At 46.7% G+C, this 19,171-nt stretch overlaps 1 protein-coding gene across 5 annotated transcripts in view; it reads left to right on the top strand.

Annotated features, from left to right (window-relative positions):
* The window catches only part of MED8 (mediator complex subunit 8), a 313,799-nt gene that overhangs the window by 258,276 nt on the left and 36,352 nt on the right, over positions 1-19,171 (top strand). The window contains exon 1 of one of the 5 annotated variants that reach the window (XM_068111754.2): positions 2,955-3,195. The exons of 3 other annotated variants lie outside the window; for them this stretch is intronic. In XM_068111754.2, the coding sequence (XP_067967855.1) occupies positions 3,190-3,195 (6 nt within the window). In that variant the 5' untranslated portion in view covers positions 2,955-3,189. Of the gene's footprint in view, positions 1-2,954; positions 3,208-19,171 lie in introns of those variants that run through there. One more of the 5 variants, XM_068111753.2, reaches the window with a different exon arrangement.

Raw genomic sequence — 19,171 nt, 5'->3', positions numbered from 1 at the left:
ACAGAGAGAGGGTGAGATAGAGTGGCAGACAGGATTTTAGGACCCGTGGGCTGATGCCGTCTGGTCCAGTTGCAGAATCAGAGTCGAGGTTAGACAAAAAATCCTCCACCTTGTCAGGAGAGAAGGACACAGAGTCCAGGAGCAGTTGGGTTCGATTGGGAAAGGTGGGAACAGAGAGAGATGGGTTTGGGACTAAAGATTTTGAGGCAAATACAGAGTTGAGGCATTCGGCTTTGTCACATGCGATGTCAACTGTGTGGCCATTTGAGGTAAGGGAGGGGATGGAGGGGGAACAAACAACAGAAACGGATTTGACCAGTCGCCACCAGGATTTGGAAGAAGGAGACAGGTTTGAGAGTTCATTCTTGAGTGTGGAGAGATAGTGCTTCCTGGCACTCCTGAGGGTAGACACACACTTGTTCTGAGCTTGGTGGAAGGAACTGAGATTGCCTTCAGTTGGATTAGCCTTCCAAGACGCAAAGGCAAGTTGTTTCAGGGCAACTGCCTCACCACCAGATTCAGTGTACCATGGACGGGAGGAAGGGTGAGACAACTGAAGACGAGATGGGATAAATCTGTGCATGAGAGAGAGCAGTTTGCTTTGGAAGAATTCCCAGGAAGAATTGATGTCAGAGGCAGTGGAGATGGGAGACCAATCCAGACGATTGGTGGCTGCTTGAAGACCGTCCCAGTCGGCCTGAGTGAAATGCCAGACTCGTCGATGCTGAGGAGGCTCTCTGAGAATGGCCAGAGAGATGTCCACTTTGACAAGCACATGATCAGAAGAACCGATTGGAGCAGAAGAAGAGCAGCAGACATTAGCAGGGAAGTTTGTCATAACCAAGTCTAGAAGAGAAGATACTCTATTGGCTGAGATCCGGGTCGGGAAATTGACAGACTGGGTCAATCCCAGTGAGTCACAGAAGTCCTTTGCTGAGGTGCCATGACTGGTGAGTGAGGAACCCACACCCAACCAGCTGGCATGATGACAGTTGAAGTCACCACATATGAGGAAGAGAGAGTTGGGATGAGTGGATAGAAGTTGGTCCATGTTGTCAGACAGTGAAATGTAAATGGAGTCATCACTGTTTGGAGGACGGTTCAGAACACATATGAACAAAAGGTGGGAGCGAAGAGGAAGCCGTAGCCAGAGGTACTCCTGGGGGTGAGGAGGAGAGAGGGGAGTGCAAGGAGAGTGAGGAAGAGAGTTTTTGATAAAGATAGCCACCCCACCACCAGTACGAGGCTCAGGTCTATCATACCGGAGGAGGGAGTAACCAGGAAGAGATATTAAGGAATCAGAGACATCTTGAAGGAGGAAAGTCTCTGTTAAGCAGATCAAGTCTGGATTGTCAGAAGTCTGGATTATTTGCGTTCAATCCAAGATGGCTGCCATACCACGTAACCTATGACGTCACAATTATCATAAAAACATACTGCATGGGTGTCACTCCTACCCTGAAAGTTTTGTCTCAATCAGACATATGGTTGCTGAGAAAAACGAAGTTTAGCCCGTACGGAAGGACGGACAACCCGAAAACATAATGCTTCCGGCGACTTTGTTGGCGGAGGCATAAAAATCGAGCTCAGGTTGTCGGGTCCGGCCTCACTCGAGTCCATCTCTATACTTTGCTAAATGACTTCAACTTTGAGTTAAGATGTCTCTACTCGTTTGGCGTTGAGTGCAGGATCTAACATGGCCCAACTTCAGTGCGTGTCTTTGGAATGATTTGGGAAACTAATATTTAAGGCTCCTTGGTGTTCCTGGATTTGGATTGCTGAAATCCTCCCCATTTCCTCACGTGTACTCCCCTGTGCACCCCAAGCTTAGTATGGAACAAACCACACCTGCTCGTTCATCCTGTTGTTACACGTCCTTGCAGCTGATGGTGCACATAGATTGATATTCTACTTCAAAGCCTGCTGTCTTCATTCTTTTCCTGATAAATATGTATATGTATTGATGTATTCCCATATATTATGCATATAGATATATACATATACTCTCTGCCATAAAAAAAAACAACACATGATTGTTGTTGATTGATTTATTAATGTAAATTAATTCATGAAAGACTTTCATGGGACACATATGAAATGCAAATATCTGACAGAGAAAAATGTTGAATATTTACCTGGCCATTTCATTGTGACCTAAGCCCGTCGTGTTGCATCATGGGATTCGTGACAAATGTATTCACATGGGGATCCAATGTGGAAGTAACAATCTCAATACCGGGTACTTCCACCTTTGGTAGCAATCACTGCATCGAGGCCCAGGGAGTGTGTTTTCAGTACCCTGGGCAGTTTGAAACCAATTGTGTCGATGGGTCATGTGAATATGTCGGTCCTAAGTGGGAGTCGTTATCCTGGGACTCACTTCTTGCTATTTCTCTTGTTGCTCCAGTGGTTTGATACCGTTTCCTGACTTCATGACCAGTTCCTTTCCTCACGTTAAAGAGCCTCGAAACATGGCTATTAGTAGTTCATGCTTGAGAATGTCCAATTATTTAATTCCTCTGCTTTTCTCACAGACATGGCATTAAAATTGATTGATAAATAATGTTATCGGTGTGTTTTTTGGATGTTTCACATGCTGGTGTCTCAAAGTCTTGTACCTGCTGTTGGCGTAATGGTTAGGGTGGCGGGCTTGGGATCCTAAGGTCTTGAGTTCAAACTCAGGAGGGGCTCAAACTCAGGACCCCCATCTATGATCTAATGCAGATGGCAGACGCCACACGCCAGATAATACCACACACTTCTCAACGTCCTCCTCATCCTTGTGCACTTTATTGAAGCCATGGCGTAATAGTTACCATCAGTAACACCATTGCTTTGTCCGTTGTTTTACCTGGTTTGTTTCAGTACGGTGAGTGTGTTCAGTCGTTTGAATAATTGTGAAAAATTTTTATTCTGTTTGATTAAATTGCAGAGTTTGCGACAGCAAAGCGTTTATATTATACATTTTGACGAATACAGGAAGTAGAAAAACAGAGCGCTCGTTTAACCGAGTTTATCGGCGTATTGATCAGGTTCATCCTGCGAACTGTAAAATGAAGTAAATTGTCTTAGTTGCAATTTTAAAAGTCACATATTAAGCCGACTCGTGCAGTATAGTTTGTTACGGGGCTCAGTTGGGAATTTGTACAAAGTCGTGCATTTTTGAATCGCTTCGTTTGGTTCGGCAGCATGCAGGTAGGCATACAGGTGGGCACGCAGGTCGGGAAGCAGGAAATGCTGAATTGATGAGAGGATGTTGTGCATGTATGCGTGTTTCGGGTGGGTGTGTGTCCGTATAAATAATCTGTTACTTGGTTTTTTTTTCTTGATCACGCTACCTTGTGTGCCTGTGGTCATTGTCATCGTCATTGTCATCGTCATTGTCATCGTCCAGGGAGACAGGTCTGGATATTGGGTTGTAGCTGGGCGGCTTAGCTAAAAAATTCGGATCGATTGTGCCTTTTCCCTTAAAAGCATGAAACTTGGCACATGGCTAGAATACCCGAAAAGAAAGATTTTTAGTCCAGGGGGCATCCCCAATTTCACCCCATATGGCGGCCATCTTGAAATCCAAGATGGCCGTCATACAAGACCTATTTTGATGAATATCTCCATAATTAGAACAGATATCAAAATGGTTGAAGTGCCTATACCTACATTTTTAGGGTCTAGGAATCCAATGGCAACATAAAATATTCAATAGTATATGGCATACCATGCCTGCATACCTGCATACCTGCATACCTGGCATACCTGCATACCATGCTCACAACCTGTCTCGGTCAACTCGACCAACATCTGTAACGGCTCTAATGCCGCTGTTTCATGAAAGTGCACACACTGTGGCCATGATAAAACACTCCATGGATGTCATTGGGAGTGCCGTGCAACATCTAAATCCAGGACAGACTCCTGTCATTGCCCTTGATCAACCATTATTTGCAATTGCAAAACAGATTCAATGGAAATGGCATGAGCAATATGGAGAGGACAGATTTGTTCTGCTATTCGGAGGATTGCACTTTGAAATGACTGCACTGAAGACATCGGGTGACTGGTTATCTGGAAGCGGCTGGGTAGAAGCATTGGTGCAAGCCAATATTGCCTCAGCGGGAAGTGCAGATTCTTTCCTGCGAGCTGCACATGTTTCACGCTTGCGCAATGCCCATCAGGTGACAGCTGCAGCCTTGCACATACTGCAGCATCGGGCATACAATGACTATGCAATAGAAGCTGAGACGAAACTTTCATTTACTGATTGGTGTGGCAAAATGACTAAGGAACACCCACAGTTCCAATACTGGAGTCTCACGATGGCATTGGAGAACAGCATTCTGACCTTTGTGCGCTCATTGAGGGAGGCTGACTTTGAAATGTACTTAGATGCTTTATGGGAGCTTCTTCCGTGGTTCTTTGCTCTTGACCATACGCACTATGCAAGATGGGTCACAGTCCATTTGCGTGATATGATGGACTTGCACAAGACACACCCTAAAGTTCTGGATAATTTCTGAGCTGGCATGTTCACGGTACAAAAGACCCAACGCAAATTTTCTTCAATTGCTACAGATCATGCACATGAACAGAACAATGCACGTATCAAGGGAGATGGAGGAGCTGTGGGTCTGCTGGACAATGCCCATGCTCTGCAAAGATGGATGGTTGCAGGTCCAGAGGTCTCAAGGGTGATTGATGAGTTTGAGACTGCACAGGAGCAACATGAAAGCAAAGCGCCATCACTGCATCATGATCAGAATAAAAGCACCCAGATGACCTTTGACAAACATGTCAGATCACTTGTATCAGTTATCGAGGAGCTAGGTAATCCATTTCTTGAAGAAACCGCTGACCTTTTGGTCCTTGACACAAAGGATGTAGCAAGTGCATCAGTCGTACAAAGTGTGAAAGACGTGCAGAAAGTGGGAAAGGAGGCTCTGGAGTCATTTGTGCAAGAGAGGCTGATTGAACGCTCAAAGCCTTTGAATGATGTCGTCCCGCGCAAAAAGTTACCTCTGTTTGGCAGCTCATCAGTAACAGACCAGCTGACAGATAAACACAAGGTAGCCTCATTGAAGAGTGATGTTCAACTGTTTTCTCGCCTCTATATTGCCTGTCAAACCCGCGAGGGAAACCTGGATGAATTTTTCCGTCATGAAAATCAATCTTTCCCTCCATCTCTGTCCAAGGATGGGAAGCTTCGACCTGGTACAAAGAGCGACCTTTTGGACTGCTTAGAAGAACTTTCACCATCAAGCACACAGATGCCAGAGGTGACATGTGTCATACTTGACGGGGCAGTAATTGTTCAAAAGCTAAAGCCCGATGTTGGCACAGTCAAAACATTTGGCGAATATGCCGAAAAGGTCTTCATCCCATTTGTTTTCTCACAGTACAAATCTGCAACCCGACTTGATCTGGTGTGGGACCGTTACCTACCCGACAGCCTTAAGAGCATGACCCGTGAAAAGCGTGGCAAGGGGGTTCGCCGTACGAGTAGATACCTCAGTTGCAATTCCTGGACAGTGGCAGAACTTTCTTCGAGTTGATGAAAACAAGCGTGAACTCTTCAGCTTCCTTTCCAATGAAACAATTAAATCATTTGAAGACCAGCGCAAGGAGCTGGTTGTCACACTTGATACAGAGGTTCTTACTGCTCCACCACGCATTGATCTAGAATCACTCTCCCTGTGCACTCAGGAAGAGGCAGATGGTCGGATGTTCCTACATGCTGCTGATGCAACACAGAGAGGGCATAGTAAGGTCCTCATACAAACTGTGGACACAGATGTTGTCGTGCTTGCAGTTACAGCATCCCAGAAGCTTTCAGTGATGATATGGTTACAATTTGGGACAGGCAAGAACATGCGATTTATCTCTGCACATGATATAGCCACAGCTCTTGGCCCTGAGAAATCTAAAGCCCTCCCCATGTTTCATGCACTAACAGGGTGTGACACTTCTTCAGCGTTTAATGGGCGTGGAAAGGTAACTGCATGGAATGTGTGGGAATCATTCCCTGAGCTCACAGAGGTACTAGCAGAAATTTGCCACCAGAGCACAGAGATAACTGAAACCTGCATGAACGTCATTGAGAGATTTGTTATTCTGTTGTATGATCGCACAAGTACTGCTACTGACATTAACATTGTACGAAAGAAACTGTTTGCAAAGAAGGGCAGACCTGTGGAATCAATTCCACCAACACATGATGCCCTTGTGCAGCACGTAAAGCGGGCAGTATACCAAGGCGCACTATGCTGGGGACAAGCATTGCATGCTAAGCCTGATCTACCAAGCCCCACTGAATGGGGTTGGCAAAAAACGTCTGCTGGCCAGTTCAAACCAATATGGACAACACTTCCAGAGGCTGCAAAGATCTGCAATGAACTTGTTAAGTGTGGGTGCAAAAAAGGATGTACTGGTCGTTGCTGGTGTAAGAAAGCTGCACTTCCCTGTACTTCTCTCTGCGCATGTGATGGAGAATGCAGCAAAGACTAGAAAACCACAAGATGGCACAGTTACAGTCTGCAATGTCATAGACACTTTTAATCACTGAAGAATGCCAACCTGTTAAGAGTATTTATATGCATTCCCAGTATGCATGATACTATGCAAAATTAATATTTTCATCTGACTGCTTAATATTTTATGTTACCATTGGATTCCTAGACCCTAAAAATGTAGGTATAGGCACTTCAACCATTTTGATATCTGTTCTAATTATGGAGATATTCATCAAAACAGGGCTTGTATGATGGCCATATTGAATTTCAAGATGGCCGCCATATGGGGTGAAATTGGAGATGCTCCCTGGACTAAAAATCTTTCTTTTGGGGTATTCTAGCCATGTGCCAAGTTTCATGCTTTTAAAGGAAAAGGCACAATTCATCAGTTAAGCAGCCCCACTATTGTTCCCGCCGAATCTTTGGAATATTTATTGTACGGCGGGTTCTGAAATGATCAAGAAGTACCTAGCTCTATTCAAGAAGTGCTGGCAGGTTTGCCTAGAGGTATGTGTACAGTGTACTCACCTCAGTTGTCTATCCTTGGTTCGAACCCAGAGCCAGCTCTAAACTCTCACCTTGGTGTTTCGCATGCAGGATAAACAAATGAAATAGGTGTGTCGGAGGGACGTTAACCTGCCAGCATTAGTTGGTCAACCTTAAAAACCCCACGGTGTCTTTCGCGAAGATTATGCGAGTTATCGCCGGCACCGTGGGCGGATCACAAAAGTTCCTGCCTCAGTAGAACGTCATGCCTGGCCACCCGGCTCGTAAAAGACTTGTGCCAAAAACGACAAAGTCGAACAGCTGCGTAGTCAGATGTGTTACCCTGCGCTCGCGGAGCGAAAAGCGGGGTTAAGCAATCGGGTGTGTACGTGTGCTGTGTCTGCATTTTAAAAATTCATCTTCTCGGCAACCGTTGGTCTCATTGACATGAAACTTTACCGTAGGAGCGCCTCTGCCTGTAGATTTATTTGCTGATAATTATGACGTCATAGGTGGTATGGACGCCATCTTGGAAAAAGGTTACACCTCTATATCTCCCAAACCGCTCAATGGAAAAAATTGAAACATGATTTCATGGCGAACAGTGGGAGAGATGGTTTAAACTTTACAGTATCGTGCAGGACCCCATACAGACTGCACGAAATAGGTTGGTTTTTAATTAGTGTAACTTAATTGATGTATGTGACGTCTCCATGTATTTTTTTCATTCGTTGTTGTGATGGCCACTTGTAGTGGCCATAGAAAATGAAAGACTTTTTGGGGGAAAAAAGCCAGGGGTGTAAAAAAAGGCCCTTTATGTGCCATGGGGTAAGTGCCATGTGGCAAATTTTAGATAAGAAGGGACATTCCATTGCTTGTAGAAGATGCCAAACAGTAGAAAAGAAGGGATATTCAATGGTTTGTGGAAAATGCCAACCAATAGAAAAGGGTCATTCCATAGCTTGTGGAAAATGCTAAAAGAAGGGGCATTTGATAGAAAAGAAGGGGCATTCAATAAAAAAAGTCTCGTTTGCATGGTGGATTACCCTTGTGTTCTTAGGAGGAACCAAGTAATACTCTAGAAAAGTCTAGAAATATATTGTTGTGGATATGAGGATTGTGTTTTTTTATTGTGTTTTTTTATTGCTTTATTGTGGACCCTCCTGCCTCCAGTTGTGTATAAAGGTCAAAGGGCGTCCCGTAGTTAGGTCATATACAATCACGGTTAGCCAATAATAGATTTCCTGCTTGTTGGTAGTTATTTCCTTATTCTGTGTATTAGGCTAAGGATTTGTCTTCCATTAATTGACACTCCATTGCACCGAATTCAAATAGATAGATCCCCTTTCATTCCCAAAGCCCCATTCCTAAAGCCTTTCCTGCCAACTGCATTTGCCGCAGCTATTGAGTGGTTTTCACCGCGACTCCATTAGCCATGAGGTAGGCTTGGAGAAGAAGGGGGAGGAGCCGCCGAATCCAGGGCGTGCCCGCCCATCGTCATCAAGGGCGGAGCCAGAGAGCCCGTGCCGACCAATCAGGGCCGAGGCGAGCTCACCGTTGGGCGTGTTCTAGAGGCCGGCGGCTTGATCGCCCGCGGGCGTTATAAAAAGCGCACGCGCAAGCCTTTGAAACAAGTGATGAGAAGAAGTGCGCCAGAGATGGCAGAGGAGGCCAAGTCCAGAAGTGCGAAGTAAGAAGTGCGAAAGGAAAAGTGCGCCAGAGACGGCAGAGGAGTCCAAGTCCACAAGTGCGAAAGGAGAAGTGCGCCAGAGACGGCAGAGGAGTCCAAGTCCAGAAGTGCAAAGAAAGAGTTCTGCAGAGAGCCGCTTCAACCAGCCGTGTGAAGCCCTGACGGGGCAGCGAGTGACCCTGCCGGTGTGTGGTGTAAAGCCGAATACAAGGAGCTGCCAGCTCCTCGCTTCCCGCCCGGAGTGGACCTGCTCGCTGTGCCCTGTGATTCCACCTGCTCATCCCTCCAAACGATTCCTGTCCTTCCATCCTTTTGTGTACGTGAGTTTGTTTTGTTTGTTCTGTCCAGGGTATAAGTTAAGCCTGTGTAGATAAGCTAGCATTTCACTGTGTCTCCTTGATTTCTTCTGTAAATTATTTTATTATCCTTCCTTCTCCTTGGTTTCTTTTGGTTGTAAATAACAAATAAATTATATTAGTATTTCGTACTTCTGTCTTCTTCTTCTTCTTCTTCACATCCGTGTCGTCTTTGTCTTTTCCTCATTGAATATCTGTGGCACGATTTGGCCAACGTTTCAGGATCGGGTCTAGTCATTGTAAAAACGTTTCGGGCCGCGGCACCATCCGCTCGGCAAATTAACATCTTATCCGCGGTCCGTAACAATATAAATATATTTATGTACAGTCACGTGAAAAAGTAAGTACACCCCATGTAAAGTTTTGACTTTTTCAACATATATCAACATACAGCTATTTCATCTTCATTTCAACAATATTGATAGATAAAGGTGATATAATACAACAAATATCATGAAACATTTACATTTTGTTGTCGATTGCATAATTTAAATAAACATAAATGCGAATTTCGCATGTGGAAAAAGTAAGTACACCCCTACATTTTTCACGACTTCAAATACCTAAAATTAGAATCAGGTGCACCAGCTCAGGTGCAAATGATTAGAACATCATTAGAGAGGATCTTGGAGGAACCTGTCTTATTTAAACCTCAGACATTTAGTTTGGTTTGTTCTTTGTTGTTGAAGTGTGCGGCGTCACCATGCCTAGATCAAAAGAGCTCTCTGAGGCCTTCAGAAAGAAGGTTATAGATGCCTACGAGTCTGGGAAGGGATTTAAAAAGATCTCCAAAACAATTTGAAATCAATCATTCGACTGTCCCGAAGATCATCGACAAGTGGAGAAGATTCCAAACAACTGCCAACTTGTTCAGGCCAGGCCGCCCTTGCAAGTTCAGCCCGAGCAGACCGCAAGATGCTGAAAGAAGTCTGGAAGAACCCCAGAATGTCATCATGGGACCTACAGGTAGCTCTTGCCACTGTTGATGTCAAAGTGCACGAGTCGACCATTAGAAAGATGCTGCACAAATTTGATCTACATGGGAGGAGTGCCAGGAGGAAACCTTTGCTGTCCAGAAAGAACATCAGGGCAAGACTAAAGTTTGCCAATGAACACCTAGGCAAAGACCAGCACTTCTGGAACAATGTGTTCTGGACAGATGAGTCATAGGTAGAGCTATTTGGCCACAGTACCAGAAGACATGTTTGGCGAAAACCAAAGACAACATTTGACGACAAGATCCTTATACCAACTGTAATGCATGGTGGCAGAAATATTATGGTTTGGGGCAGATTTGCTGCATCAGGGCCTGGGCAGCTCACCATCATAGAATCCACTATGAATTCTTCATTGTACCAGAGGGTGCTTGAGGATAATGTGAGGCCATCTGTCGGAAAGTTGAAGCTCAACCGAAGGTGGACCTTGTAACATTACAATGACCCTAAACATACCAGTGAATCCACCAAGGAATGGCTGAAAAGAAAGAAATGGAGGGTTCTGGAATGGCCAAGTCAAAGCCCGGATTTATATCCCATCGAGATGTTGTGGGGGGATTTGAAATGAGCTGTGCATGCAAGAAACCCCTCAAACATCGCAGAGCTGAAAGAATTCTGCATGGAGGAGTGGGCAAAAATTTCTCCCAGTCGATGTCAGAGACTGGTAGACAGTTATAAGAAGCGCCTTCTTGTGGTTGTTTCTGCGGAAGGGGGCAATACCACCTATTAGAGCCAAGGGTGTACTTACTTTTCCCACATGCGAAATTTGCATTTATGTTTATTTAAATTATGCAATCGACAACAAAATGTAAATGTTTCATGATATTTGTTATTGTTACGTGCTCCTCCCCAAACCCCGGTCACGGTGTCCCTCCGAGCCTCGAGAGGTGTCACGGCAGAAAGATGTGTTATTCTGTGTGTCAAAGATCAATGGTGAAACCACACCAATTGTTACCAACAAACAAGTATTGTGTTAAGGTCACACAAGAATAACAGTACAATAACAATATTAATCAATTGTACAACCAATATATCATTCCTATGAGGGTACCATCAGTTTCGTACAATATAACTCACTGTGCTCCAAGTGAGCGAAAATAACATTCCCAATGTCTCTGTCCCAGCTTCAAACCAAAGTCGATCCACGCTTCAGTGATCGTCAGAACGATGTTGCATCGAGACCAGAATCCCGCTCGGTTGATAGTCACACTGCCAAAGATAGGCAAAAAGCTCCACACGGTCTCCACGTTTTTCGAAGTTAAGTCTGTTCACAATTGTATTTTGTCGAAACTGTATTTATCTTTCGGTGTGTGAAGTTATTGTGTGCAACTTTGGTTGTTTCTCGGTGTTTATCTTTCATAAATTGATCGTCTGTTTGCCGTGTCGTGTCTTGAGGCCTTGTACAGTGTGCACTGTACAACCTTGAGGCTTTGTTTTTCTCTCAGCGGTCCGTCGTTTGTGATCCAATAACTTTCGTTCTCTGTATTCCCAGGCTTTTCACCCATAGCCTACTTCCTTGTGTAAATCTCAACTCAAAAAAAAAAAAAAAAAAAAAAAAAAAAAAACATTTCCTTCTCTGTTCTCATTCGTTTATTCATTCTTATTCGTTCGTTCGTTCTTCGACCACGTGTTTCTCCCCCATTTCCCCAGATAGTTTTCACTCATTAACCTTCAATGTTTACACTTTCCCCTCAAGTTATGTATTCCGTCATATTTTATAACACCTTTTTCTTCTTCTTCTTTAAAAGGCTGCTTTCGACTTGCTCACCAAATCAATTCATCCCAAAAAAAATATCCATCTCCTATAGTGCCTTTTTTCTACATTCCCTAAACTCTCCTGCACTCCATCCTCCATCCAGCGTCCTTAAACGTATTTTTAACTCGAAGGTCACAAGAAACTCATTTTGCAATAAATGTTCGTTTCCCATAAATCGTACACTTTCTAAAATCCGATCTCACCCCTCCCCTCAAAATCTTCCCCATAACCCCTCCCCTCCAAATCTTCCCCATCACCCCTCCCCTCCAAATCTTCCCCATCACCCATCCCTTTCAAATCTCCCCCCTTGCCCCCTCCCTCCTAAACTACCCCCTCACCCCTCCCCGCCAAGACGCCCCCTCGCCCCTCCCCTCCTAGACTCCTGCCTCACCCCTCCCCTCCAAATCTCCCCCATATCCCATCCCTTTCAAATCCCTCCCCTTGTCCCTTCCCTCCCAAACTCCCCCCTCACCCCTCCCCTTCAAATCTCCCCACCCTCATTGCTTCTCAATTTCCCCCCTCTCACTCCCCCTCCTCAAAGCGTCCTCCCCGCTTCTTCCCCCTTCAAACTCTCACCTCCATCTCCCCCAACCTTCTGCCTCGCTCTTCCCCCTCCTCAAATAACACCTCATTGTGGCTCACCCAATCACCATCAAACCTTTTGCCCGCCCCATCCTTCCCTTTCTCCGAGCTATTCTGAAATCTCTGACACACCTTCAACAGCTCTCCCTATCTCTTCCACCTCTTCCACATCTTACCCTACCCCTCCTCCCCTCTGTTCTGTATCTGATGCTCCCCCTTCCTCTTCATTAACGGTATGGACCTCAAACATCCGGGGCCTTCGTTCAAACTTAACTGATCTCTCCATACAGGTTGCTTCTGTCAAACCAGACGTGATCTGCTTAACAGAAACTTTCCTCCTTTATGATGTCTCTGATTCCATAGTATCTCTCCCGGGCTACTCCCTCCTCCGGTATGATAGACCTGAGCCTCGTCCTGGAGGCGGGGTTGCTATCTTTATCAAAAACTCTCTTCCTCACTCGCCCTGCACTGCACTCTCTCCACCTCACCCCCAGGAATACCTCTGGCTACGGCTTCCCCTTCGCTCCCACCTCTTGTTCATATGTGTGTTGTACCGTCCACCAAACAGTGATGACTCCATCTAAATCTCGCTGTCTGATGATATGGACCAACTTCTATCTACTCATCCCAACTCTCTCTTCCTCATATGTGGTGATTTCAATTGTCACCATGCCAGTTGGCTGGGTGTGGGTACCTCTCTCACCAGCCATGGCTCTTCAGCAAAGGACTTCTGCGACTCACTGGGACTGACACAATCTGTCAATTTCCCGACCCGGATCTCAGTCAACGGAACATCTTCTCTTCTGGACTTGGTTATGACTAACTTCCCTGAAAATGTCTGCTGCTCTTCTTCTGCTCCGATCGGATCATCTGATCATGTCCTTGTTAAAGTGGACATCTCTCTGACCATCCTCAGGGAGCCTGCTCAGCGTCGACGAGTCTGGCATTTCACTCAGGCCAACTGGCACGGTCTTCAAGCAGCCATCAATCATCTGGACTGGTCTCCCATCTCTACCACCTCTGACATCAACTCATCCTGGGAATTCTTCCAAAGTAAATTGCTCTCTCTCATGCACAGATTTATCCCATCTCGTCTTCAGTTGTCATACCCTTCCTCCCGTCCATGGTACACGGAATCTTGTGGTGAGGCTGTTCCCAGAAACAACTTGCCTTCGTCTCCTGGAAAGCAAATCCAACGGAAGGAAATCTCATTTCCTTTCACAAAGCCCGAAACAAGTGTGTGTCCACCCTCAGGAGAGCCAGGAAACAATATCTCTCCGTTCTCAAGACCGAACTCTCTTATCTGTCTCCCTCTTCCAAATCCTGGTGGCGTCTGGTCAAATCCGTTTCTGGTGTTTGTTGCCCCTCCATCCCCTCCCTTACCTCAAACGGCTACACAGCTGACTCCGCACGTGAAAAAGCTGAATGCCTCAACTCTGTGTTTGCCTCTAAATCTTGTGTCCCAAACCCATCCCTCTCTGTACCCACCATACCCAGTCGTACCCTGCTGCTCCTGGACTCCGTGTCCTTTCCTCCTGACAAGGTGGAAAAGTTTCTCTCAATCCTCGACTCTGATTCTGCAACTGGACCCGACGGCATCAGCCCACGGGTCCTAAAATCCTGCTCTGCTGCTCTATCTCACCCTCTCTCTGTTCTCTTCACCCTCTCTTTTGCTCAAGGTCAACTGCCATCTGCTTGGAAATCAGCCAACATCACCGCTTTGCACAAAAAAGGTGCAAAAACAGATCCTAGCAACTACAGACCAATCAGCCTTCTCCCAATTATCAGCAAAGTCATGGAATCCATCATTGCTTCGGATATGAAATCTTTCCTCTTCTCCAATGGCTTGATCTCTGATCATCAATTTGGTTTCAGACCAGGTCACTCTACTCTGGACATGCTGCTTCTGCTGTCTCAACAATGGATGGAGGTCCTCAATGCCAAACAGGAAATTAGAGCTGTCTCCCTCGACATATCACGTGCCTTCGACACGGTCTGGCACCCCGCTCTGCTCACCAAACTCTCCTCCTTTGGTATCCATGGAAATCTCCACGCATGGCTGGCGGACTTCCTCTCTAGTCGTCGTCAACGTGTGGCCCTGAATGGGTTTCTCTCATCTCCTCTTCCTGTTCAGGCTGGAGTTCCCCAAGGCAGTGTTCTGGGCCCCGTGCTTTTTCTGGTCTTCATCAATGATCTCTCTGACTCTCTCGAAAATCCTCTCTATCTCTTTGCTGATGACTCCACTCTCTGCCGCTCCATTCCTCTTCCCTCAGATCGGCAGTCTGCTGCCTCCTCACTCTCTGAAGACCTGGACAAAATCACAGACTGGTCAAACAAGTGGAACATGTCTTTCAATCCTGACAAATCTCACACTCTTACTATGTCTCTCCGAAAAGATCGACTGGACAACCCTCCCATCTACTTTCTCAACAATCCTCTCCAAGAAGTTCTGTCGCTCAAGATTTTGGGTCTCACTATCTGCCATGATCTTTCTTGGGAAAACCACATTTCCAAGCTGGCCTCCAAAGCCAGTCGCCGACTGGGCATCCTCCGTTGTGCGAAGTCCTTCCTCGGCACACCTGAGCTCCTCACCACATACAAGGCTTTCATCCGCAGCTCAATGGAATACTGTTCTCCCCTATGGGCCGGTGCTCCTGCCTCACACCTAGCTCGGCTTCACGCTGTTGAAACCAAAGCTTTCAGAATTATTGGAATCTCCCGCGATGAAGCTATCTCTGAGGGCCTTTCACTCACTCACCGCAGGCAGGTAGGTGGTCTTTCTGTCTTCTACCGACTCCTCTCCGGCCTTGCACCCCCAGCTCTCTCTGTGCTCTGTCCCCCAAATATTCCTACAGGTCGCACAAGATCTGCCAGCAACCCTCTGATGGTTAAACTGCCGAAATCTCGGCTCTCTGCTCACCTTCACTCTTTCATTCCTCTTTTCTCCCGCCTCTGGAACAAACTCCCTCACTCCCTTCAATCCCACTCCTCCCTCAAGGTCTTTAAAACAGCTGTTCACCACCATCTCTTATCTTCCCCCATCCAAAACCTTGATCTTTTCTACCCCCGCTAATTCACCCCAGATCCACCTTGTTTGAAATTCCAACTTCTTTCCTGGAAGTCCTGGCAGTGTCCATATGTTTTATACCTCTCCCACCGCCCCCTTCCCATGCCCCCCCCCAAAGCCCTCGCCCTCTCAGATCTCTCGATGTCTCCATGTCTCTCGGTCCCTGCTCTCAAATGTTGTGTTTGTGTCCTTCCCCCTCTCTCCCCATCTTGTCTACCGCTCCCGATGTTATATGTTTTATGTGTCGGTTTGTCTTTCTGTGTGATTAATGTTCGCTCTTTCACGAGCCTCGATCTTGTATACAAAAAAAAAAAAAAAAAAAAAAATGTCCTCAAGAGGCGGCTGGGAAATCACACCTTCGGGTATGGACTTTCAACGGCTCCCAATCGACGAACCGCAAATTCCCACTCAAAATCCACGTTACACAAACACACCAGGTTACGTCTGGATGCGGTGAAATGGTTGAAGCAAGGGGAAAAACCTGGAGCGATGCGAAATCAGGCGCGAGGTAAAATGGCCAACAGTCCGTTCTCGAGACGTAACGGCACTCTAATGATTCTCTTCGGAATCAACCGCAAAACCTGTCATGCAGGTTTATCTGTCACAGCGATAACAACTCTGTCACAGGAATCCCTTTCCCAGGAAACCCCACAGTTCGCTGGTGACCTCCGTTCGCCAGCGTTTGCTCCAGACCTCCAAACAGCTCGGCTCCTTCTCTGACCTCACTCGCTCCGCCTCCTTTTCCTTCTGTTTCTCCCTCTTCTTCTTCGTCCGGTTTTCGATCCGGTTTCCGGTTTCTTTTTAAAACATTAACTTTTTTTTACCTTTTGAAAACAGTTATCTCTATTTCACCTAAATGATAGCAATAATAGTACATGCAACCAAAAATGTTTACAGTGGATGAGAACCACAACAACGGAAGTGACGAATCCGTAACAGTTATATTATATCACCGTTATCTATCAATATTGTTGAAATGAAGATCAAATAGCTGTATGTTGAAATATGTTGAAAAAGTCAAAACTTTACATGGGGTGTACTTACTTTTTCACGTGACTGTATAAGTGTATATATATATTGTTGCGGTTTTAGAACCCTCACTTGTAAATAATTACTTGTAAATATCCCAACATTAAAAGTTTAAAGGTTGCACCCCATAGTTTGTCCACAAGCAACACGTCGGCCACCATAGGACTTTAGTTATTTCATTATTATGTGTTTTAGATAAGGCCGTGTTTCCAATAGTTGAATCTGCGTTGCGTCAATCAAATAAGATTAGGCCCATTCCGTCCATTTTGCGACCTCCCTCTCCAAGCGACGCCATTACGCGCCCCTACAGTCAGTGCCTTAGCGTTCGCTCAAGCGCCGCCATAAACCATGCGGTCAGGCCCGAGGAAAAAGGGGGGCGGAACGCCAAGAGGAAGGTGTGGCCTGTCAACCAGCCGTCAAAGGCGTGGCCAGTAAGCCCTCACCAGCCAACCAGGGCTGATGTAACATCACCGACAGGCGTGGCCTTGAGGCCCGCGTCGTGATCGCGTGGCGCGTTATATAAGCGCGAACGCAAAGCCCTTTGAGAGATACAGCAGCACTCGAGTGGAAGGTTGGCGGTAAAAAGGACTCGGGTTGGAGACGCGCTTATACGAGTCTGATTGGGAAATGCGCACGAGTTTGGTTGGAGACGCGCTTATACGAGTCTGATTGGCAAATGCGCACGAGTTTAGTTGGAGACGCGCTTATTAACGGACTTGTCCAGGAGCGCACACGTACGGGATACCAGCCTCCCCCCCCCCCCCCCCCCGCTATATGTAAGGACCGGTCGCGTTTCCAAGATACGCGGAGCTGCCTGCCGGGTTTTCGCCCGCTAAACCGGAGCCTCACCTGGAGCCTGGACCCCATCACCGGACACTCTACCTGACCACCTACCAGCTACAATCCCCGTGTGAGTGTGTATGTTTGTCTGTGGTTTAGAATAAGACTGCCCTGTGTCCTGCTTCTTCTTCTTCCTTTCTTGTACATTCTTTCCTTTCCTCTTTTTGTTTGTAATAAATTCACCTGTTCTTTCTGGTTTCGTCTTAATCCCTTCGCTTTCGTATTTTCTCAATTGAGTACCTGCGGCACCATTAGGAACCGCTCAGAATCGGGTTTAGTCTCATTGTTAACAGCTCGGATTGCGGATTGCTAACCGCTCAGCGTGTCCATTACAGCCGCGGCTCGGGTGGGGCTCATTCCCTCGTTTCCGGCCGGTGTTGGTACTTAGGTAGTAGTGAACCCCTAGGCCTAACAAACCCTATCTAACGCCACGGCGGGAAGGACGTTATAACCCCCAGGACTCGGGACGGCCAGCTAAAAGGACGGGTTTAACCCCCCCTTGATAAGGGGAGTGCCGACCCCCGAGATCCATAACAATATATATATATATATATACATACACTAGCTGAATGCACCCAGCGTTGACCGGGTTCTTTTTGAATGAATTTAATCTTCTGTACATCGGTCTGACGCGAGCCCAGTATCAGTTAGTGTTCAACGATTCCTTGTTCTTTCTTCTGTCGGGCCCCATGAGAGAGAATTTTGAAAGCATGTGTTGCAATCAGTCAGATATTCCTATTAAGTGCATAAGTTGTACTTCAAGAGAATTTTGAAAGAATAAGAAGATTTATTGCTAAATGGGCCCAGCCCGGCCGAGGCGGCCTCGACCGGCTTCGCCACCTAGCCTCTAACCTTCCCGGGGCCCGTCCTGAATTTTTTTTTTTAGAAGTTTCCTCCTATCTTTCACCGTTCAGGAGATTAGCGCGTGCAAACAAGCAAACAAAAACTTTCTTTTATATATATATTGTTACGGACCGCGGATAAGGATGTTGGTTTGCCGAGCGGATGGCACCGCGGCCGAACAGTTACCCCGACTAACCCGATTCCCGAACGTTGGCCGGATCGCGCCACAGATATTCAATATGGAAAAGACAAAAGCGACACGGATGTGAAGGAGAAGAAGACAGAAGTAGGGAATACGAATATAATTTATTTACTATTTACAACCAAAAGTAACCAAGGAAGAAGGAAAGATAAGAAAATAATTTACAGAAGATATTAGAGACACAGTGCAACACTAGCTTACCTACAGTCTTAATTAAACCCAGGGACAGAACAAACAAGGACAGACTCACGCGGGGAATGATGATAGGACTGGCAGGAGGTGGATGGCTGGAGGGAGAGGAAGGTCCACGGATACTGCAGCACGATCGGCGCATTTGGCAGCCGCCGTTCCTTCGCGGCCCTGCTCAAAACTGCCGTCAAGGCCCCAAGCTGCTGTGGCTGAAGCTGCTGTGGCTGCTGCTGCTGCTGCTGAAGCTGCCGCTGTTGCTGCTGTGGCTGCTGCTGCTGCTGCGTGGACGTCGCGTGCTTTCCCCAGGACTCGTCTGACTCGTCTGGTCCAACCACACTTTCGCTTCTTGCGCGCGCGCTTTTATAGCGCCTCAGGCGATCAAGCCGCCGGCCTTTAGGACATGCCCATCGGTCAGCTCGCCTCGGCCCTGATTGGTCGGCACGGCCCTCTGGCTCCGCCCTTGATGACGATGGGCGGGCACGCCCTTCTTCCCCGAGCTGAGCACATGCTTAATGGCGGCTTTGGGGCGAAATCAGCAACCCACCGCTGTAGCAAACCTGGCAAACTGCCCAGTGCAGTTGGCAATGGAGGCTTGGAGGGGATATAGCTGGCAATTGAGGCTTGGCAATGACG

The sequence above is a fragment of the Myxine glutinosa genome, chromosome 1 (assembly GCF_964187855.1).
Source record: "Myxine glutinosa chromosome 1, kmMyxGlut1.1, whole genome shotgun sequence".
Lineage (NCBI taxonomy): Eukaryota > Metazoa > Chordata > Myxini > Myxiniformes > Myxinidae > Myxine > Myxine glutinosa.
The sequence above is the reverse complement of the archived record's forward strand: the minus strand, read 5'-3'. Positions and strand labels throughout refer to the sequence as shown.